The sequence below is a fragment of the Athene noctua genome, chromosome 3 (genome assembly GCF_965140245.1).
Source record: "Athene noctua chromosome 3, bAthNoc1.hap1.1, whole genome shotgun sequence".
NCBI lineage: Eukaryota > Metazoa > Chordata > Aves > Strigiformes > Strigidae > Athene > Athene noctua.
Window position 1 is genome coordinate 34,892,855 of NC_134039.1, and position 23,232 is coordinate 34,916,086.

At 37.8% G+C, this 23,232-nt stretch overlaps 1 protein-coding gene across 7 annotated transcripts in view; it reads left to right on the forward strand.

The window, feature by feature from the left end:
• ANKS1B (ankyrin repeat and sterile alpha motif domain containing 1B) overlaps positions 1–23,232 on the forward strand; it is a 467,048-nt gene extending 443,816 nt beyond the window's left edge. For 5 of the 7 annotated variants that reach the window (XM_074902674.1, XM_074902675.1, XM_074902676.1 and 2 more), the window contains 5 exons: positions 4,305–4,312; positions 7,783–7,869; positions 12,437–12,574; positions 19,984–20,151; positions 21,344–23,232. In XM_074902674.1, the coding sequence (XP_074758775.1) occupies positions 4,305–4,312; positions 7,783–7,869; positions 12,437–12,574; positions 19,984–20,151; positions 21,344–21,454 (512 nt within the window). In that variant the 3' untranslated portion in view covers positions 21,455–23,232. The remainder of the gene's footprint in view (positions 1–4,304; positions 4,313–7,782; positions 7,870–12,436; positions 12,575–19,983; positions 20,152–21,343) is intronic. The other 2 variants (XM_074902677.1, XM_074902680.1) reach the window with 1 other exon arrangement.

Below are 23,232 nucleotides of genomic sequence, written 5' to 3' on the forward strand. Positions count from 1 at the left end.
TTGTACTAGTGTGATAGAGCAACATTTTTCAATTCTAGTATGTGATTTTTTTTCCCATTGATACATCTCAAATCTCTAGCATACTGCAATCTGAAACATGGAGGGGGTGGGGAATACATCACGTATAACCTTGTACCATGCTGAGGTCCTTCCCCGCAGTTTTTTAATCTTTCTGGAGTCAGCCACATAATGGCTTTTAATGAGAATGTGTGAGAATTAGGTGCCTAATTTTTCTGTCAGTGTGGCTTTAGCTTCTCCATCTTTAACCTAATGCTGCTTAAAAAAGCATTAATGTTCACTGAATGTCTTCAGTCAGCAGATACACAAGGATGAAAGAAGCCTATCGGTGAAGAAAAATGTTGATCTTCCTCAATCATTCATAGATACAGAGAAACAATAAAAATTACATGTTTGCTGACTGCAGTTCCCTCCCTGTTAGTTGTAGATGCTTCCTGTGCTTTCAGTTATTGCAATTGACAGTTTTGGTTCTCAGGGGTAGTGTCATGCAGATACCCCTCACCTCTCTCCACAGAGGGACTTAAAGCAGACTCCTCCTCTTACAGCCAAGAATGAAGTGAGATTCTAAATCTTTTATAAAGTAAAAAAACCTCAAGCAACCAACCAAAAAAAAAAGCCCAAAGCTGGGAACCACTGTCTTAATAACTTTCTTGGCTATCCACTGTGCTTCTCAGCATTGTGCAGCACTGTGCTCCAGCAGGGCAGATGATGGATTTGTTTGGGGAAAATCATGCAGATGCAATAGATTCTGCTCAGCACAGGGGTCAAGGTTATACATGTGTTTTGTTCCCACCCAAATTGCAGACTCTAGCAGTCATCCAAAATTTTGGATATTTGGCAGGAACTGTGCCTGTTAGAGAGATTATACTTTATTTTTCCATTCACATATTTGCACTCCAAGGATGGATTTATATTTTATGGTTTCCTATTTGTTTCCAGCTATTTTCTCTCACAAACTCCCTCTGCAGTCAACAACACTGTCTCCTTATCTCCATTCACCACCTGCTGTAAACTGACCTTTGCTACTTGGAGATTAAATCTCGCTGTCCTGGCCACAATACATTTATTAATTATATTTGAGAGATGCCTTCAAGAATTTAAGAGCTGTCATCTTTCTCAGCGTGGAATAGGAAATATTACAAGTTGTGTTTTCAACCAGATTACTGCCTTCACTTCAAATCACCATAGGAACACGAGAATAAAATGTGTTTATATCAAAATAAAGAAAAGGAATAAAGTTTAATTGGAGCTAGGAGGAGACTTGTTCTCTACAGTAGACTTCCATCCGGCATTTACACATCTGAATTCCTTGATGAGGTAAGAAGGGGATGGTTTTATTCTTAGTGGCATGAGCACAGCAGCAAAGTAGACTCTTTCCTTACAGTAATGTTAAATCACTAATGTTACATACACAAACTGCACAGTCTGAACCATCAGATATTTACTACAGCAGTAGGGAATTTAGATTTTGTTCTTGGATCCTGCCATCTTCCTGAATATTATGTATATTTCTTAAAGGTTTTCTTGTTAGAAAAGAGGTTCTTACATTTCAAATCAAAGTTCTGGGGAACCAACAACATAATTCTATTTACAAAGCAGGTGTTTAAATATCTTGCTGCCTTAAGACCAAAATGTCAAAGCTGGAATTGTTACAAAATCTGCTTCTCTTATTGGTGAAGAGGAAGATGGAGCAGAGTTGACTCTCACAGAAAATAGGCAGGGTCTGGGGCATTTCTTCTCCCTTTCTTCTTACATAAAAAAGGAGTATCTGGCTATAGATGGCAGTCTCCTTGTTTCTGCTAATACCTTTCTACTTTTCAATCTCCATTTCATTTCTCCCCCAAAAGTAAAAGTGTCCTCCATAGGCCTCCTAGTGAAACTAACCAGGCAAATACCATGTCAGGATCAAATACTGTATTTGAGAATTTAGATTCTTAAATCTCTGTTCTCTTGAGACTCATAGCTCTGTCTCTCTCATGTGGCCACTGCTTTGGGAGGGCCTGCAGTGGAACAGGCACATGGATGTTACTCAAAAGGAAAAAAGAAGTTGTGGGAAGTCTTAAAGTCATTCAGTCCTTATGCACATCCACATCATGCCATCCCATGCTCTTCAGAGGATTGTATGTCCTTGAACTCTGTGGCTGAAAGGAATCCAAGGTACAGGAGGGATGCGCTGCCCTTTCAGCAGCAAATGAGTGTGTACCAATATTGCAAAAGCAAAAAAACCGCTCATTCTCAAGTGGATGAGTTGCGGGTGCATCCCCAGTGCGATGTTCATATTAATGATGTAGCTTGGAGGCATCCACTAATTGTAGAGAAGTAAACAGTCTTGTACCACAGGGATTACAGATGCTATCTTATTCTAAGAGGTATTAAATTATGTCAGTGATGCATTTTAAACCTTTTGGACTGAGAGAAGTTAGTAAATATTTGTTACAAGGCAGATTGTAGTTTCAAATTTGGTTTCAAAACTAAATGGTCAAATGTGAACTTTGAGTTTTTATTTCGATTTCATCTTATGCATGATACTGTCAAAGTGATTCACTCAAAAGGAACTGTTTAATGAGGATTCATATGCCTTAAATACGTAACAGATTTATGGGTATGATAGTAGGGGTACATATTTTGAAATGTGTAGTCTGGAATTAATGCCGTTTGGGATTAATAGTTGATACCAGTATGGGAAAATGTTCAGATCCTCATAGTGAAGTGGATTCCAGTACATAGTGGAATAGTAAAATTTCCGGCTACAGTCTTCAGATAGCTATTAAAAAACAGTATAGGACAAAGTTAGCAGATTCATTTGCAAAAGTGAAAAGCCAAGATGAAACCTTAAGATTTTACAGGCTCATAAACTTGTACTCGAATTGTATGTATGAAATTGTTAGTGACTTGGCATAGTTGAATAATGTCTTTTTACTATGTATTTGCAAGATTGAGTATAATCACATATACAATAAAACCTAAAAATGAACAGGGTTTCATTTTGGCCACTGTATGAAAGCTGAGTAATCCAGTGATCAGTGTGTATATGTAAGTACATGAAAGCGGTCAACATGGCAAAGTAGAAGTACCAGTGTATCCCGTTTCCTCTTGGCAGGAAATAAATACATGAGATGAAAGCATTTTGAGAGTGGTCTGTATTACATCATGGGCTACAGTACATCAAGTGAATGTGTGAATATCTTTCTTGGACACCAATCTACATGTGCTCCTGAATTTCTTATTTAGCTCTTGTGTGTGTGTGTGTGTGTGTGTGTGTGTGTGTGTGCGCACGCACAGTGGTACCATGTTTTGTACATTGCAGGAGTATTCAAAAGTATTGTCTTAGTGCTCTCCGTTTCGCACAGAACAAGGTAATGCAGCACAATCCTATCTTGAAAGGGTTAAAGGCTCTTTAGGGTTATAGATTTTGTATTTGCATATATTTGCTTTTTAAAAATAAAGTGCTAGTTTATATTGTTTTAGTCATAGAATAAAGTCCTCTGCCTCTTAAGCCATTGTTAATTACCTTGATTTGGTAGGCACACTGGCTGGGTGGATCTCAAATTAGTTGGGTTTTAGCTTATAAGCTAAATAAACGTCTAGCAGTTCTGCACAGACAGGTGCTCAAAATCCAGGTGGAAATGCTTTACCCACTTAAGACAATTTGTAGTACTATACTATGGAAATCAGAGTCTGCTGGTGAGTGTGGTGTTTTTTTCAGTGAAACTAGAGAAAATCATAAGCAAGATCAGAAGCAAGCTTGCAGTCTCTGGCACCACTGCTCTGGTCACCTTTATGACCAGTTTCAAAAGGAGGAATTAGGAGCAGCCCTGTCCAAGGCTATTCAGGGTTTTGGCATTGTCCTGCATAATGGCAGCAGTCAGTTCAGGTGCAAATTCAGAAGGGTCCTAAATCCAGACCTTTACTGTAAAAGCAAGCACCGTAGTAACTAGGCAGTTATGCAGAAGATGCCTTCCACTGGATGGATCTCCACTCTGGGTGATGAGAGAATGAAGCAGCTTCATCACAGCAGCTACATCACATTACAGGCAAGGCTGCTATTCCTGTTATTCCATATTTTGAAGAAAAAGAGGCTCTATGTCTTTGAGGGGGTCTCAGGAAGCTGAGTATATGACACATTAGACTTAGAATGGTCATGCTTTCTTTCATCTTCCTGTGTTTGCAGTCAAGCCAGCTTTATGGTTCTTGAGTTACATATGGCCTGCTTCCACACAGTCATCCACTTGTCTGGTAGGAAATATTTCAGAAGTGGGACCAAAGCTCAATCTCTGGCACTGCAGACTGTGAAGCATTAAGACTCCTCACTGCAGGAGTAGTGCACCTGAGGAGGCAGGGCATGCACATCTGTCCTCAGGTAGACAACCAGCTGATCAGAGACAGGCACTGGCAACAAGCCTAGAATATCCTTGCTGTTCATCCAGATGATTCTCCTGAAGAAGTCTATTAAAACAAACAGCCAAAGTTACAGTCACAAATAGTGGAGTTCATAGGAACTATGACCAGTTCCAGGCTAGTGAGCACTTGCTCAAAGACAGGGTCCTGTCACTATGATTGCTTCTACATGAGATAAAATCTAATCCTGCTAGTAGGGTATGAACATGCCTTGGAGCATTAGACCATATGTCAGCATGCACATGACATCCAATGCCAGCCTTCAGCTGTGGCTCCTATAACTTTGGCTCAAATCCATATGCTTCCCATAGAGGCACCAGATGGACAAGAATATTTTGTCATCTCATCATGTGTTCATGGAGTTGATGTGGTGGCTAGAACCTGAAAAGCCCAGGGAAAGGAAATACTGACTCCTGTGTCCCACCTTCTTAAATTCTGTTCACAGGCACAGGCAGAGATGCCCACTTGGCCTGCACAGAGGTGTGAAATGTCTGACTATGAAAGCTGTGGGACTTCATCTTAGCATCCTAGAATTTAGAGCCAGAGCACTTACAGTGCCTGAGTGAATGGTATTCATATTGTATTTCTGAAAACTCACGTTACACATCCTGGCAGCCACCTCCTCCATTAAAAAGAAAGGAACAAACAAATAGTATGAGCTCACCGTGACAGCTCAAAACTGTTGAAGTCTGGAAACTACTTGGAAATAACTACATGGTGGACTTCAGTTACTGTGTCGCTAGGAGTCAAGTGGGGGGGGAGAGAGCTGTGTGTTTTTCATGATAGCACTGTTATAACAACAAAGGGTATTATTCCACTGCCCCACTGTTCATTGCAATGGGGGTACAAGTACAGAATTGCTTCCCAATTTCTACACTGGACTACAGTCTTCCAGAACACTTCTGCACAAATCCTGGGGTTTGTATGGTTTGCAAGCTGATAATGGCAATCCTCTGTTTGCAAGCTGAGACAGTTTGGCTTAATAAATTACAAATGTCCATCAGTCTCTGATTCATTTCCTAATTTGCCAGCTGTAACTTAATAGTATCTTGATGAGCTGTTTCATTCAGATACAGTATTCTGGCAGTTCATGACCTCGATTAAATAGTAAAGATCAGGTCTGCTCTAGACAAACCCAGGTGAATGTGGAGCAGATAAGGAAGATGATTAAATTACAAACTACTCGTCTAGATGAAAGCGGGCTCCCAGATGGGTAGTACAACGTGGCCTTACCAACAGGAGCTTCACCTTTATGGCAAATAGGATAGTGCAAATTAGACCAAAAAGCTGAAGTAAATGAATGTAATAGCTGTGTTTGTGTAGCGTGTTGGAGGAGAAGATGAATTTTGCTGCTAAGGAGGCAAGGAAGGAGATAATTACAATAATCAAAATGGGAGACAAAGAGCTCCTGAGTGTAGCTGTCAGGATAGAAAGAAAGGACAAAAGTTGGGTGATTGCTGGATTGCCAGATAATTAAAAGTGATGTTGTCATATTTATGAATATTTTGTCTGGCTATGAGCCTATGCGGGGTATATTTCTTGTTATTCTGATAGATGTATGTACTGCAGCTTCCATACAGTCACTGCCATGCTTTCTGTGCATTGAAATGAAATTTTATGAAAAGGCTTATTTAAGATCTATTATAGAGACACACACACACATATATACACAGGTATGTACTTGCTCTGCTTTTGGCAGGGTTATAATTTCTTTTTCCATTCAGCTCAGAGATGAGCAAATCAGATTAGTGTCTTCCTTCAGATTCCTTTAGATTCTTCAGGATGTTTTAACATCTAATCTTTCATTCTTTAAAAATGCCTAGCCTTCTGGGGGAAGGAGCTTTCTCCAGGATAAATTGACACTTGATTGTCATCTTGAGTCTCTTGTCATTTGATACTGAAAGATGCAACAGTCCTCTCTATTACACGATGGGTGGGCCTCTCCTTGAAACTTTAGTTAGAGGTTTTAGCCTTCATGGCACGGACACTAATTGCAGAACATAGCTGTAGCCTTGAATTTTATGCTGGCAAAAATGGAGTCTCATTTGATTCTGGAAGGAATGAGATCTGATAAGGGGACTTGATTACAGGTTTTTTCTTCAAAACTTTTGTTTGTTTTGCTCTCTATTGTTAGCATCACCTATTTTTCAGACTTTTTTTTCAGATAAAGTCTATGTTTTCAAGCTTGTATCTGTGCTGGTTTATTTTTCTTGAAGAATACAAAATCACTGCTACTACTTTTGTTCAGCTGCTCTAATCTTTCTAGAGGCCAATTCTAGACCTTTCAGTGTGTTTACACTCTCATTCTGTGTGCTGATGTTTCTTCATATGTAGCTGTAACTCTTACTATCAAGAAAATGTTTGATTGATCTATGATTGTTTGCAGATACTCCCATGAGTGACTGTTCTCTGAACATTATCTATTTATCTACAGTAGTTTTGTATAGAACAGTCTAGTCTGTCATTGCCTTCCACCTTAAAAGAATTCAAATTAGCTATAAACTATTATGCTGTATTTGTTTTTCTGTTTGGTTGGGTTTGGGGTTGTTTTAGTAAATTCAATCTGTAAACTAATCAACAGGTTTTTCTGCAGAGAACTTAAATCTTAAATATTTTCTCAATCTGTTCAGCAGGAAATATCTTTGCTCTGTGCATCATATTGAAGGCATACAGAAGTAGACTAACATTAAAAAAAAAAAAAAAAAGCCTTTTAGGAAAGCACTAACTGTAGGTAGGAGAACCTGGCACTGAGGGAATGCAGAATAAGCCTCCATGCTAATTCATGTGTAAAGCAGCTTCCAGTAGCAGCTGCACTCAAGGGAGTGCAGACAGTCAGACATGACAAGATGCAGTGTTGGACTGACAGATTGACTGGCAAGCCTAGAGGGATATCTTGTGTCTTATGTCACAAATACAATGCAAGAAGGCCAGAGAGTGAAATATTTCTAAAGAACAACTAATTGCAGCAAAGAAACAGTACTATAAGAAGTACTGCACTGTTGGTTTTTACAGCTGGAAAGGGCAGGAAGAGGGGAATGGGCATATCAGACCAATGTCTTAAACATGCACATTTTGGGAAACCCTGATTGCATGACTGGTCTTTTTAAGCCTGGCAAACTTCATTCTCTTCCTATTGTGCTAGAAAATAGGAGAATTTTTACCATCCTTGCAACAAACTCTAAAGCTCCTTTTAGTTTTGTAACTACAAGGCGGCTGTTTCAAAAGCCCAGAGCATAGTCAGCTCAAGAAAAAGTCAAATATTTGGATAAGTCACCTTTTGTTTAACTTACTATTTTGTCAGAAGAGAAAGAACACTGTTCTTGCAATGCAACAGAACTCTTAACAGCATCTTCATTTTGATTTCAGAAGTCTACAGAACAAATGAAGAAAGTACCAACCATTGTCCTGTCTGTCTCTTACAAGGGAGTCAAATTTATTGATGCAACAAATAAGGTATGTGCAATTGTTCAATATTAGCTTTCATTTCTCACAAATAGGAATACCTATGAGGCTGGATCTGTAAGAGCACCAGACCAGAGAGGGGACAGAGTTGCACTTTGTGTTTTCTTCTCTTTTTTTCTTTTCTCTCCAAAATGGATGTAATCTCATTGTCATTCTGCAGAAACTCAGTCTGGAGGACAAGTGAAGTAGCTTTAATGGCTCATTTAATGGCTCATGGAACATTGTGTTCAACCTTCTGCCATTAAAAGTCAAACTTATCGCAAAAGATACTTGGCAGGGAGCCTCTGTGGAATCCTTTACCATGTTCTTCCCTATACAGTTCCTTACATATGCAGAAAATATATATATATTTGTTCATTAATATAATTTTGGAAAAAAAAAAAAAAAAAGATGTCTCAACGAAGAATAAAGGTGCAAGGTTTTATTATCCAGGGCCAGCCATTGTAAGAATAAGAAACATGAGCCTTAAATGTCCTTTTCAGATGTCAGAAACTCTCTGAGAGCTTTGTTTGTCTGGTACTAGCCATTTGATTCCCTGAACTGCAGTAGCTTCCTAACAGTTGTTCGGTATTTTCTTCATCTTCCCGTGTGGCCGTGCCCCTGCGCTTTGTTTCTTACATTTTAAAATACATGCAGCATCTTTTTAAAAACAAAACAAAACAAAAAAAAACAAAAAAGCAGAAATTGAGAGGTCAGAAAACTCAGTGATAGAGCAATGGGTTATTGTTTAACCAAAGTAAAATGGAGAAGCTCTGTAAGCAGGAGTAAAGTAATGCATGAATTTTTCTTTAGGTGTCTGAAATGGCAAGAAAATGCAATCCATACTGATGCTTGCATATGAATAGAAAAGAAATCTTTTGTTATGTGAATGAAAGTAAGCAGTATAAAAAATAAATCTGACAACCCAACTACCTGACCAGATTAATAATGTATATAACTTCTTTGTGTTGCTGAACATTCAGACCACACAACACATCTAACCCAGTATCCATCAAACTCGCCAAATCAGTCAGTTTTTAAAGGTGTTTCACTAGAACTGGGTTTTAAGTGAAGGAACGAAAGCAGATTTGTGAACTTCTGCTGGAGTTTGGAAGCCATATCTAGGGTTAGAAGATGGCATGAAAGAAAATCAAAGGTGAAATTACTGTTATGTCAAGTCTGGCGTATTTGCCAGAGCAGAGAGGCCAGGGATTCCTGTCAGCTCCTTTTTCTTCCATTGGCTCAAATCTGAGGTTCTACAACTATCATTTCCTTTATGTTCTCTGATGTGCAGGGCATAAATCAGGACATTGTAATGCCATTAACTCTAACTTGGGTAAGGCTGTTTTCAGCTCTTTAATCTCCTCTGTAGTATAAAGGATGTAACTGCAATGTCCTTAGGTTTACAAAAAAAAGAAAAAAATCAGAACAAAAGGAGCTTCCAGTATCTCTTTACACAGTGCATATAATCTTATGTAAGATGGAAACTTGAAAGAAGTTTGGCAAATTTTATTAGGTGGCTCTTGACCAGTCCCACTGAAATCTTATGCTGAGTAGTGCAATGAATATATTTGATGGAGGTAAATAATGCCACAGTCCTGTTTTTTTTCTCAAGTGGTAGATCGCTTTCTCTCCAGTTCAAAATCTGCACTGCCTTTCCCTTCTGTAAAAACCAGGTAATAGCCTGCAACTCTCCCAGGAGCGTTGTTATCATCCTTGTCCACAGTGTGCTGTACCCAATTTCTTCAAGACCCAAAACAGATTAGCACTAAGGTGAGATCCTATTCAGACTTGTACCGCTTCCATATGAGCTTATAGTTGACAGCGCTGGGCACCACTTAGCAATAAATGCATCGTTTTTAATGACAAAAATAACTAGCAGTTACGTGCTTGAAAACTCAGCTCTCATGGCTGTTCATCCTTTTCCTTTGTGCCACCAAGCTAAGAATTTGTATTCCAAGTTGTAGCAGGCAAAGCTTCAGGTGACAAAGGGGCCCTGACCTCATTCCACGACAGCTATTTCAGTGGCGCCTTGAAGCTTGGCATGACACCACTTTGACATGACACCATTTCTTTGCAAGTGATGCCAGAAAGAAATTGCTGCTTAGGAAAAAGCAGACTTGCAGAATTTCCTCATTGGTCGTAGCTAACCCTAACTTCTGGATGATTTCTGCCAGGAGGGGGATTGGCTGACACGAGGTAGCAAGCAAAAGGAAGGCTGCTTAGCAAAAACCTGATCTCTCCAAGGTATTTCCTTGACAGAACCAGAGCCAACTTTCAGCTTCCCTGCTTTTTGAGAAGCATTGGAGGTTTCTCTTGCCAAACTGAGCGACAGTTTTTAGAATGACAACTGTAGAGTGTCGATCAATGCCTGAGGAGTGTACCCAAAATGGCAAGCTGATTCATAGACTTGTAATTTCTATAGAATGGGTTTACTGGAGTAGTGACCCTAGGAAACAGTAAACACATGCACAGAAAAATGTTTGATTTTGAAAGATCACTGATGATATGCTATAGAAGCTAGGGAAAAACTCAGTTTTCATCCAGAAGACTCAGTTTAGGCATGCTTCATTTTATTCAAAACAAACTTGATATGGGTATGTTTCCAAACTTCACCTGAATTAAAATAATCTTTAATTTTTGACTCAAGTGCAAAACCCTGTGTCAACCCCAGGTCATCCAGGAAAAGTTTCAGCACAGCAGAGCTCTTTTCACATACACTGCATAAATTCAGATTATTACTTTGTGGCTCATGATTTGGCATAAATACTTCATGTGATTTTAAGACCTCTCAAGCTTTAATTCTTTCTTCTTTCTAAACTACAATGTTGTCAATACAATATCAATGACAGTATATTACAGCTGCATCTGTGGATATCTAAATCCCTGGTTTTGGTATAATTGTAATTCTCAGCAAAATCTTTATTGAGGGTAAAAGTTATCAATTCAAGAACAAAGAAAATAAAATACTTACAGTAACATAAAAAGCAAATGATTGTTAAGCAGAGATTATACGTCATAAATTGGCATATATTGAAACATAAGTACTGATTTTGTCATTTTTATGAATAATACATTAAACAGAAATAATCAAGTATGTTGCAACAATTTAAGAGGATTATTTCATTTCTTCAGTAACAGTTTCCTTATCTTAGTTTTTCCATAATTTGAAATTTGGAATACTTTTTCTTAAGATTTTTCCTAAGCCACAACTTCTTCAATTGGATGCTTTAATATGTCTTTTGAAAACTTGACACTTATATGCAAGAAGGAAAGTTGCCACTTAGCAAATGAAAGAAGATATGGTAAAGCATCTTAAGTAACTTAGTTGCATATATATCCTGTTCTTTAAAAAAAAAAAAAAAAAAAAAAGAGGATGAAGAAAGGAGATGGGAAGGAAAAGAGGGGGGTGAGAGAAAACCAGATACTCAGAGATTGTTTTAACTTGTACAGAAGCAACTGAGGCAGCAGCAAACGGTGGCTCTGCGAGGGACCGGGACATTACAGATGTCACATGTTCTGTGGTGCAATAGCGATGTCATGCTGCAGCAGGCTTGTTCACATTGGGTGATTGTGGAAAAGCCAGAGTTACAGCCAGCAGGGCTACAATTCAGAAAAGTGTATAATTAACCACTAAGTAAATTTATATTCAATGAATCATTCTTCTGTTTCAGTAAATCATTTGAAATGTGTGTGTTGCTGAAGCAAGGCCTAATCATAAGCCACTCTGCAGTATCTTCCTCTCTGGCTTCATGGTTCCTTTGGCCTGAACACAATAATTGCATATCAGCAATTTATGTAATGAATATCCATCATTTCCTCCAAAGCTTTAAGACAGCTTTTTTTTATTTCATTGGACAGACATGCCCCACCTCTATCTCAATACTATGCTATAGCTTACATTGGCTGTTGCAAGTAGTGTTGCTCGGTGCATGAATGGTTTCATTTTTCTACACCTCTCTTACAGGATGCTGTTGTCAGTAAGTGGAGAAAAGTTGCCAGATCCTCCTGTAGTTATCTTTTTACTAAGTAGAAGCCTTTCAAGAGCTCATGGTTTCAATTATAAGTGATGTTGGTGGGTTTTTTCTCTTGAAAAAGTATAGCTGAAATTTGTCTAACAACACATGCAAAAACCTGGATATTGAGCCTGTTAGGTTTCACCAGATCCTGTCTGTCAGTAGACTGAAACAGCGTCATATAGCGATCATTATACAGAAAGCCAGCAGCATCATAAGATGCTTATATAGTGCTTTGAAACTGTATTTACAGCTGTATGCCAAGAAAGATATCTCTTTGTCATAGGATACTGAATGAATTGTGCAAAACTCAAGCGGACTCATATGGAAGATTCTAGAATGTAATTGTCTCCTATCAGATTATTGCAATTTTAGATATCATTGGAGAGGGTCAAAATTCCAATGACCTATGTAAGATCACACATGGGATATATTAAATATCTTCTTATTAAGAAACTTCTGATATACTTCAGGACAGCAGATGAACATAAATGCAAATCTAAACCCACACCTTTTACTGCTCTTTTAATTCCTAAATTGATTGAAAATATTTTTTTAAACAGAATATTATTGCTGAACATGAAATCCGTAACATTTCCTGTGCTGCACAAGACCCTGAAGACCTTTCTACATTTGCGTACATCACTAAAGACTTGAAGACTAATCACCACTACTGCCATGTATTCACTGCATTTGATGTGGTCAGTGTATGGAAGATACTTCATTTAATAGTTCTTTGTATTAGTAATAATTCTTTAATTCTATTAAAACATTTTCAGGGTATATGGTGTTTAATGGAAGATATTATTCTTTACCGCATGAAAAGACTAATCTACTATGGGATAGTAAAAGGAAATTTCTGGAGAAGAGCAAAGATTTCTTTGATATTATCTCATTTCCCATCTGAAATAACTCACCTCTGTAATCTCAGCTGTTGACTGTAAACTTAGCAAGTAGCTTTTCATACAAGTCTTCACATGTAATTCTTGTAACCTAAGCTATAGCCTTCCAAGAAGTTTGTAACAAGCAGGTTTGGCCACCGATTCTGAAATCTCAGCACTCGCCAAATAAACAGATCAAAACTGGATCAATGTGCATTATATACAGTGCTCAATCCCGCTAAGAGGTAGGTTTGGAAACTAGCTTAAACTAAATTTGCATGGCATCCTGCATTTTTGACTGCATTGCAGTCAGGGAATGATGGGTTTGATGATGTCCAGCTTTTTGGCTTTAACCCTCATGTGTCCAACCCATGCCAGCCAGCAAGGGGTGAGAGGGTTGGACACTTTCTTGTGGGATCCCTTTAAGCCTGATACATCCCACCCTCATGAAGCAGATACGGGCTGCTTTTCAGACCAGAGGTCAGATGTTACCACCATAAGTGCTTTCTTCAGCTTTCTTATTCTGCTGTTTCATGACTTTGTGTTGCAGTGTAAACTGGATCAGCCCCAATAATTCAAACTTCTCTCTAAATATTGTTTAAACTTTTTTGACATTATATTGAATAAACTGAAAAACTGAATCTTCCTCTGCAAATGTGTAGAGAATATATGAAAAGTTTTGCATTTATTTGAATCAGAGAACCAAAACAGTTACAGATCTGACACAGACCACCCAGGTAGCTAATTACATATCTCAAGAGGTCCTAGGAATATTTGGCTACTACACTGAATCTGAAAGATTTGAAACATCTGTAATAACAGAGATCTCTGCATTGTCCTTTCTGTGTTATTGTGTGAGAAGTTACCCCTGTAACCATCAACAGATTATTATTATTAGATGATCCCTTTGTTCTGCTCTGCTCTCCTCTCTGTCAGGTCAGCAAAAGTTTTATCTTAACAAATAATGCAGATATGGAATTTGGGAAAATTTTATATTAGCAGCACCCTTACCTTTTCAAAAAGATTGCTTTTGTTTCAAAAATAGCAAATTAATCCTTAAAATCTTACTTCCTTGTTCCAATCCTCTTGCCTAAAAATCTCCAAAATGTTCTTTCAGCAAAAGTCCTTACAGCTCCTGTTATTTTGGTGGAAGTTCTTCCTATATTTATGCTTCTCAGATGGTGATGCACAGGCTACTAGTGTTTCAAGAAATCATGAACTCATAATTAATCAGTCATGCTGTTTTCAGTTAAAGAAGTCAGATCTCAAAAATAGAGATGTCTGAACTGAGGTATTTTATTTGGGACAGTCCGGAGTGATAGCATGTAGGAGAGTTTAAATAACTAGATGTACAGAAAGGTAGGTTAGAAGGAATTTTAGTGTTTTAGTTCAGTGCTTTTGTTGTTTGAATTCCCTGCTGACATTTTTTGGTCCACAGGGAGTATAAAAAACTTCTAAACTGTGTTTAAAATAGGTAGGCAATGGTTAACAAGATGTTACATTATATAGAATTTAGTGATAAGTGAATCAACTGAAATTAGACTGTTTGAGTGAAGTTATGATTTCTCCTGATCCATTTAAATACTTATTGGTTTCAATGTATTGTGGTTTCATTTATAGGTTTAATAATCAAGCACAAACATAAACCCAGGTATAGCAGATGAAATTAATTTTCTCCTTGCTTGGCAAGGAAAGAATAGCAATCCAGGAATAATTACAACATTTTGCTCACTTCCAGTACCTTAGGAGGAGCATTTAATATGCCAAGCACTTTAAATGGCTATTTTAAGCACTACAGAAAATGTAATGTCTAAGTATCTTAACTTGGTTTTCTCCTGCAATGTAATCCTCAGTGGAGTGTTACCTACTCAGATATTCTGGTTTTGTGTTGTTTTATTTATCAGGATCCAGCATTTTTGATGCAAGTACAAGCTCCATAAAAATAGCTAGATATTCAGGACACAAGCATTCAGTAAATTAAATTTTCTATTGAAAGTCTAACACTTATGTTAGTCTAATCTTTGTTTGCTAATAGAAACAATCCTAGCCATTCATCAATGGATAGAAGTCCTATCATGTTAAGAAAAAAAAAAAAAAAAGTTTAAAATGGTAGAAATTCACAATAAGCTGTGAAGAAGATGCTCTCTTAAATCATATATATTATGGTAATACAATATATGCAACGATATGAAAAAAAATCTCTTTCTTAGGTCCTTCAGTTCCTCAGGAAATGTTGGCAAGAACCATTTTTTTGCAGATAGGAAAGCATTTTAGTGTAGTGACATGTGAACTACCAACATTACTGATGCTGCTTAGGAGTGATTGTACACGTAACTTATCTACTCAGAGTTAAAGTTCTAATCAAAATTGCAAAAACATCAGACTTGATTAAAAAATATTGAAGGGGACAAGGTTTTTGGGAAGAAGAGGATTTATTGCTCAATATTTGAAATCCACTTCACTCTCATTCACTTATAAAGCAGCCCTAAAATTACCAGTGAAAGATTCCCTCTGGAGAAACAAACCATCATAACAGCTCCTATACCAAATTCTGGTTCATATATGGGAGACATCCAAAGTAATTTCCATCAGATATTCTTTCATTGCCCAATGCACCTCTGAATAGAAGACAACCAGAATAAATTGGAACAGTTTCTGCTCTTCCTTATGCCAAGGATTAGACTGGTGCTCTGCATAACACAAAAACTTTTTTCTTCTTTTCTGTGTTCTGTTGTACTTCGTTGCACAGACTTAGCTTGATAAGAATTGGAAACTGCGAGTATACATACTTAGCAGAGAAGAAAAAGCATGCATTTTGGTCTCAAAGTTCTGTTCATTGCCTTCCAGGGCATTAGGGGACTTCACAAAATTTTTCTCTGTTCCTATGATCAAGGTAGAATTAGCGTGGCATGCCCATGTCTCCAGAAGAGAAAACTTCTTTCCTTTGCAGTACCCAGAGGCAGTGTGCCAAGACAGTCCCCTCCCTGGGGCATATTAGCTAGAATACGTAAAAAAAATATTTAAGTTGCTCCTGGCGAACTTCTTGAGACAGAGCACACTCAGCCTTCAGCTCATGAGCAAATATCCTCTCTTGTCTACATCGATGGCTTTTGCAACAGCATGAAAGGCCCACTTCGAAGGCCTGTTTCCATCCTCCCATTGCATACAAGATATCTTTCTGTGCTGTACGAGAGGGATGGATTCAGAAGACTTTGCCATCCACAGTTGCTTTAAATCCAGAATGAGAATGGATCAAGGAATTAAGTTGCAGGAGTGCCTGATCATGAAAGCCTGATGCAGCCCAGGAGTCTACAGCTGTTACAAACAAATGCCAGCCATGTTGGTCTCATCACACCGTCCCTGACAAGCTGAGCTTTATTCCCCTTGAATGCTTGAAGGCTGACACGTTACAAAGCACAGATGCCCTTTCCAGATCCACCCAAAAGGAAAAGATTTGTGGTCTGGAGGGATGAAGCATATGTACGCTTAACAGTGTTAAATGTGTATGTGTGTCAGCTCTGCATCTCTCATAACTCCTGTACTAGTAAGTAACCTTCCCTTCTTGTCAGGCTTTTATAGCAGCAGTCTTCAACATTTGGCCATGAAGACTCTAGTATGACTAAGCAGTAGGCTACTGATTCCATCCCAGGGGATGGATATTGTGAACTGGATTGGGATTTTTCGATTTTTCAAGTAAAGATTCCATATATTCCATTGTGCTCAATTTTGACAACTGCGATTTTAAGTTCAGTACCTTGAACACATGCTAATTGAAATTCTTAAACATCTGATGTGATGGGTAGCTCACAGCAGATCATATGCAGCTCACTAATCATCTGAAGACTCCAAAAGAAGCATCTTCAGTAAATTCAGTCTTCAAAAAGACCAGATTTGACACTGATCTTAAGGAAGAAAAAAAAATCATCACTTAAAAGCAAAACCCCATAAAATCCTCATTATAGCAACAGTGCTCTCCCAAAAAGGCAAAATGTTAGCTTTTCCAAAAATTCCTTTGCAAGTGGAATTTTAAGTTCTTATAGCTCAAAAGACAGAAACCTTACTCTCTTTCTTAAAATATTTGTGAAGCCTCAACATGGCTTTATAGAAGCCTGGAAACACAATGAGGAAGCAGTGCCTGCTGCAACTTACACACTAAAAAAGTCAGTTAAAATGTGAGAAAACAATTAGCCATTGTAGTAGGTTGGCTGAGTGAAAGTGACTGAAGAATCCTGACTCAGACTTGCACTGGAGCATTGAATTGTAACATTACATGTCAAACAAGGCAATTGACCTCAGTTTCTCATCTCCCAGAAATGGTTGCTTAAAGGTGTTAGCTTACTCACTTTCCTTCTCTGCTGTGCCGATCAGGGAATAGACTTGTAGCAGCCTCAGAAGCACCATGGTCCTAAAAGTTTTGCCTCCTTTCTAAAGAGCTTGCTGGGGTGCTGTGAGGGTCAATGTCTTCTACAGTGACCAGAGGGTCTACAACTTCTGTGCTAAGCGTCTTGAGACCTGTCCCCTTACTCCATCAGAAAAATTGCCACAATGGATTTTGTGGTTTGGTTTTCTGCCCCCATCCCCAGTGGAATCCTTCTCTTATCTCTCTAGTATAGCCTCTGCAAGAATCCATACTAACTCTAATCCTCGTATTCCTCTCCCAGTGCTACAGGTGAAAAATTCTTCAAACCAAATTTATTTATTCTGTCTTTTTCAAAATACAATTTTTCAGATAGCTTTTTAAATTTCTACAAGGTACAGTTTTAAAGCCCTCCTTGCCTCCATTTGCAGACTTCTCTTTGTTAAGGCTCTACTGCAGTACACAATGCGTGAAATTTATGTACAAGTTACAGTTCAGTTTACATTTCAAATATTGAACAGAACAGTGAATGTTCTGTTTTATTTGCTATTATTTCAAATATTTATTAATCATACAGTTACATGTTTCCCATGGCTTTCAGGCTCCAGGCAGGCCTATTTTTCCATTTTGCAGACTATGAAAGAAAACAAATCATAATGGCTTCTGATGAGATGCAGGACTCAGACTAGATTTATGGCTCAGCATGGCAAACTCTCTGCTTGTCTGCACTCTTATCTCCGAGCTTTTCAGGACTGTCTCCCTGTGACCTTTTTGCGTGCTACCGGATGGCACATTTTCCCAGTCCCAGTAGTATTACAGGCTGCTTTTTCTACAAGCCATTACTACACCCTGTCCTGTTGATATATTCCTTAGCAATAATAATAACCACTGTAGACAGTCCTGTGAGGATATATTACTATTATCTTACTGTCATGACAGCTGATTAATATGTCTTTAGAATTATATTCTTGTCCTACTAATAAGGCATCCTCCATTTCAAATAACATTATTGTGTACCTTTTTGTTAGTCTTAATTGCATAGCCAACAAACATTCTGCTAGAAGGCAGGACACTTTCTAATAGTCTCTTTAGTCTTTCATTTATTACTCCACTGGCAAACCATCCTCAGTGTTTCTCAGTCCTGGCCAGTTTCCTTAAGTTAAAAGGGGAGACAGTTTGAAAGTACTGCTATCAAATCAGACAGACTTTTTTTTTTTTTTTTTGAAAGCTGTGAAACTTTGGCTAGCTTGCTGTTGTAACTGCAGTCATAGCAGCTGAGAGCATATCCCACTGGAGGAGCATAGTTGTTTTCTGTCTGACCTAACAAAGACCAGAGCTGGCACGTTTATAAGAAACTCTTATAATGAGCTAAATATGTTGAATTGAGCCTATACTATCTCAGTATACATGTGTGATAACAAAGGGTTGGAATTTCTTTGTAACTATTATGAAATTATAGTGTAGGGCATGAAATAAAATGCTTATCCTTTTAATTGTGTTTTAATAATTGAAGGGCAGATAGTGTACTTCCAAGTGTCTTGCAGTGCTTCCTGGCTTACTGCAAACCCAACAGTTAGACTTGACTAGCTAAAGAGATATCTTATTTAAATTATATCAGAAATGTGGGAATTTTAAGGGGTCACCTAGTTTCAAAGCAATGCAGGATTGCTTCCTACTATGGGCTACAGAGGTTGAAGGAAGAGAGTGTAGCTTCTGAATTACATCAAAGACTTAACGAATCATTCCAAGAAGATGGTAGGACATAAGGAGGCAAGCCTGCAGGCGTGCATTTGCTCTGCAGGTGTTCAAAACATTATTACAAACTTACTAACCTAGAAATAGGCTCTAGTAAAAGCCTAGAAATAAATATATCAAAACAAAGCCACAAACCTGAAGAAAAATTACCATTGATATTCACTTCTTGGCATTTAGATTAAGGTCAAATTTGAAATTCACAGCTGCTTTTTCATTGATGTAAAACTGTACAGAAAAAAAACTTATACTGACCCCCATCGTTCCTCGTTCATGCTTTATGAACCTGCCAAAAGGTGTTCTTCCACATATGCAATAAGAACTCACAAAATATCCTACCTATACCACCGAACTGGTCTTAGTCTTAAGTGCCTGACTTCTTTGATCATACACACTAAGTCCCCCTGCTTACAAGAGTATTCTGACATACCAGTTGAAGCTCAAACATTTTTACTTCTAGAAAATAAAACCATGAGAGGGTTTCCCCAGCACTTGAAACATGGATCTGAAGCAAGGCACTGACTTTCATGCATGCATAGGTGCACTGCATCTGTGAAGCATGTCCAACATTTGCTTTATGCCCTTTTGGAAGCATCACACCAACACTGTGTCCTCCTCCCGTGATGTTCAGTGAGAGCACAGAGCACCACGAGGCACACCCCCAGGGAAGCAGCACATTGGGCTGCCCACTCTAGAGGACAGGTCAGCAGAGGAGGTCTGAAATAGAGCAAGGCTGAACATCAGATGGGTGCAGTAGTGCAAGATAGGTGGGCTCTTGAGAAGCAAGCAGACACGGGGTGAGCTCGGAAGGTGGGGGGGCTAATGTTTGAAAAAGAAGTGACAAACTCACCCACTCCTGTTTTCATATTTAGCGCGACAATGTTTTCAGGGTTTTTAGAAGTAATTACTTTCTGTACAATAAATTACATTTGGATTGGTTTTGATCAGTGAGAAATCAGATGACAGATGTAGATATTACAGAGATTAAGGAAGTTATTAACCAGCATGATTTTAATTATTTACATTACACAATCCCTTCTGTAGACAGTACTACCCCACTTCATGTATCTGATGGTAAGTCAACCTCACTACAATTTTAACTGTTTTTGTTTTGTTCCAGAATTTAGCTTATGAAATCATTCTTACACTAGGACAAGCATTTGAGGTGGCCTATCAGCTTGCACTACAAGCACGAAAAGGGGGCCATTCTTCAACCCTCCCAGAAAGCTTTGAAAATAAACCCTCCAAACCTATTCCCAAACCACGTGTTAGTATTCGAAAGTCAGTGGTAAGTAGAAGGTAGTCATGCATGCAAAAAACCAAAATTCAGCTTTACAATTAATAGTTGATATACTAGAAGCTCTATAAATAAATACACCTGTTGAGTCATAAATGCTCCTTGTCTCAGTCGTGCCACCTCTTCTCATCAGCCAGTGGGGTTGGGTCACTGCAGCATGGGCAGCCATTTCTAATAACTGCTCACTTCACATTCCTCCAGTTTAAGATGTTGCTTGATTACTGTTATTCCTGTGTCTTTTATAGTAATTGCAGAGCTTTAACTGATCTGGCCTAATTCCAATCTATTGTGCTTTTTTAAGTGCTGAGAATCACAGCCAATGCATACCTCTAAAACTGCAGTTCTGTGGACTTTGCTGATCTCCTATTGAGAAAAAAATCTGCACCAAACTTGTTTGGTACACAATCACTGCATATGTATCCTAATCAAATTACAAATCCAAATCCATTTACAAATATCTTGTGAGACCAAGCAACTTCTTTACTTACCCCTTTTTGTGACCCTCAGCAGACCCTCCTGTTCCAAAACTGGGATTCAATATACCTTTTCAGTATTTTTTTGGAAGCCCAAACTCGTAAAAATGCAAGCTCATTGGAGCCTGCGTCTTTAAAGTGCCCTGCTGAAGTGCATAGATGACAGATAAATACTCGTTTATGGTAGAGCTTTTTAAAAAATTATGAAAACTATTTTAAATCAAGTGAAAATACAGGCACAGGGTGGTTTGGGAGGGAAAGGGGAAAAATGACCGCACACTGTATCATATTCACTGGCTATAAAGTGAGAACCATACTCTGTGATATTTAATTATTGGATGAGAGGAAGGGGAAAAAAAGTATGACTGTACACTTTGTCATCCATTGCCACAGAATCTTCCTCCATAAAATTTTAAGAAAGACCATTTCCTGACGCCATCATCTGTCTCAATAGCAAAAGGACTTCTCAGGATCAAGCATGGCTTTGACGAACTACGATGCCCTGTAGCTTGGGGTTAGACACAGCTCTGATCTAAACAGGAAAAAGAGGGCAACCATGGGTACGTGGGCGTGTAGACCACCGCACTGACTGCTGTAGGACTTTGTCGATACAGGATTTGTTCTGTGTTCTATTCGCTTAAAGAAAAAACTTCTAGAAATGCTGTGCGCAGAGATGGTAACGCGTCTGTATGTTTGCATTTGTCTTAAAGCAGATAGATCCATCTGAACAAAAGACTCTTGCGAATCTACCATGGATTGTTGAACCTGGACAAGAAGCCAAAAGAGGCATTAATACCAAGTATGAAACTACAATTTTCTGATACAAAACTGTCCCCCTGTTCCTTGTTGTGCCTTGCACGCCAAGCAGTCACAGCACAGCCTTTCCTTTATGGCAACATTTCAATCCAGCAGAGAGGAAGACTGCACTGTATGAGTGGCCTTGTAACTAACAAAAAAGGCTGACAGTCATTTCTGGTGATGTTCTTCTTCCTGCAGCACTGACAGAAGAATGACATTATACGAAGACTTTTAAAATTCCAGTCCACAAGAGGAGTGAGAAACCTTATTTTTCACGCAGTTCTCCCTTGTGACTCTGCCACAGTGCTTTCTTTGATTTCTGATTTTAGAATTCTACTTTTTAAGAAAAAAAAAATCACAAGGTCTCTAAACTAACACTAATGCTGCCTATGAGTAGAATATTTGATTGATTTTTTATTTAAATCTTGGCAGTTTTTAATTGAAATAGAACCAGAATTAATAGACTATTTGTGAAACCACTGAATTCACTAATAATTATTGTGTTGAATAAAGAACTCATTAAAGTGACAAGAAATTAGGCACCCTGATTTCTGTGTGCGCTGGTTTTATATGTAATCATTGGTGTCCTTTGATCCTCTACAGAAATAGGAACCTCTTGCATTGTAACAAAGGATCAGAGTTTATGAATGATTAGAAAAAGGTATTAATAATGCACAGAAAACATTTATTAGATATTTTTATGGAAGAGAAGTACTATAGGAAAACATATGAATATTTATGGAAGGAAGCCAGATTAATTATGACAAATGTTGTTTATTTTAAAGTTAAGTAAACCACTGCTATTGCAGCATTATGAAAATTATAAGAGTTGTAGCATCAGTGCACTGGATGTTCCATGTGATCAGTCTGGAATGAAAGTGAAATGGTCATTCTACTACACCTACATATAGTTTATGCAGTTCAACATCGCTATAGCCATGAATTCTACTAGTATTTTTAAAAAATAATCTCAGTGGTTCTAAAAAAAGTCAAAACCATGGATTTTGCTAAGATTTGTGTCACAGAAAGCTTGTTTGGAAGAGTGTTGATAAAATTCTGCTGCAAAACATTTTCTAAATAAAAATAGCAAGAAAAAGAAAAAAATTCCAAAGTAATAAAAATGTTTTCATGGAACAAAATAGTTAAGCATTTGCTTAATATTTGATTAAATAAGATTTACTTACATTTTCTTTGAAGTGTTTTAATTTTTTTAATGTCTGTGGAGTATTTGTATAATACCATGATGTATATTTATGTAGAACTGAAATTATAACAGTACAAATATCACTATAGGAGAAAAATGACATTTTAACGTATATTGTTCTATCCAGTCAAATTGTGAATCATTTTGAAGTTCATTATAGAGATATTGATAAATTGTGTGGTTGTCTTAATGTTTTTTTTAATTATTATTTCATATCCAGCTGAGGTTTTCAGTTAGAATCATCAGTTGGTAAATTCCAAAAAATGGATAATTGAACTTGGTTTAAACCTGATAATTGTATATGGTTTAGTTAAACCTAATCATAGCGCTGAGTGATGACATACTTTTAATACAGTATTCAATTTACTTGAACAAAATAGTTCCTTGTACATATTTTTGCCTATTCACTGTTGATATGTACGTAGTCAACTGACAGTAAAAAAATAACACTAAAAATATGGTACCAAAATGAAAATTGTATAGGAGAACAGTAAATAGTAGCCTCACTGCAACAAATACTTATGTAAATATGCTTGGGCTTCCAGTTATAAATTTTGTAATTTTGTCATTTATTTATATCCTATAAAAGCACACAAA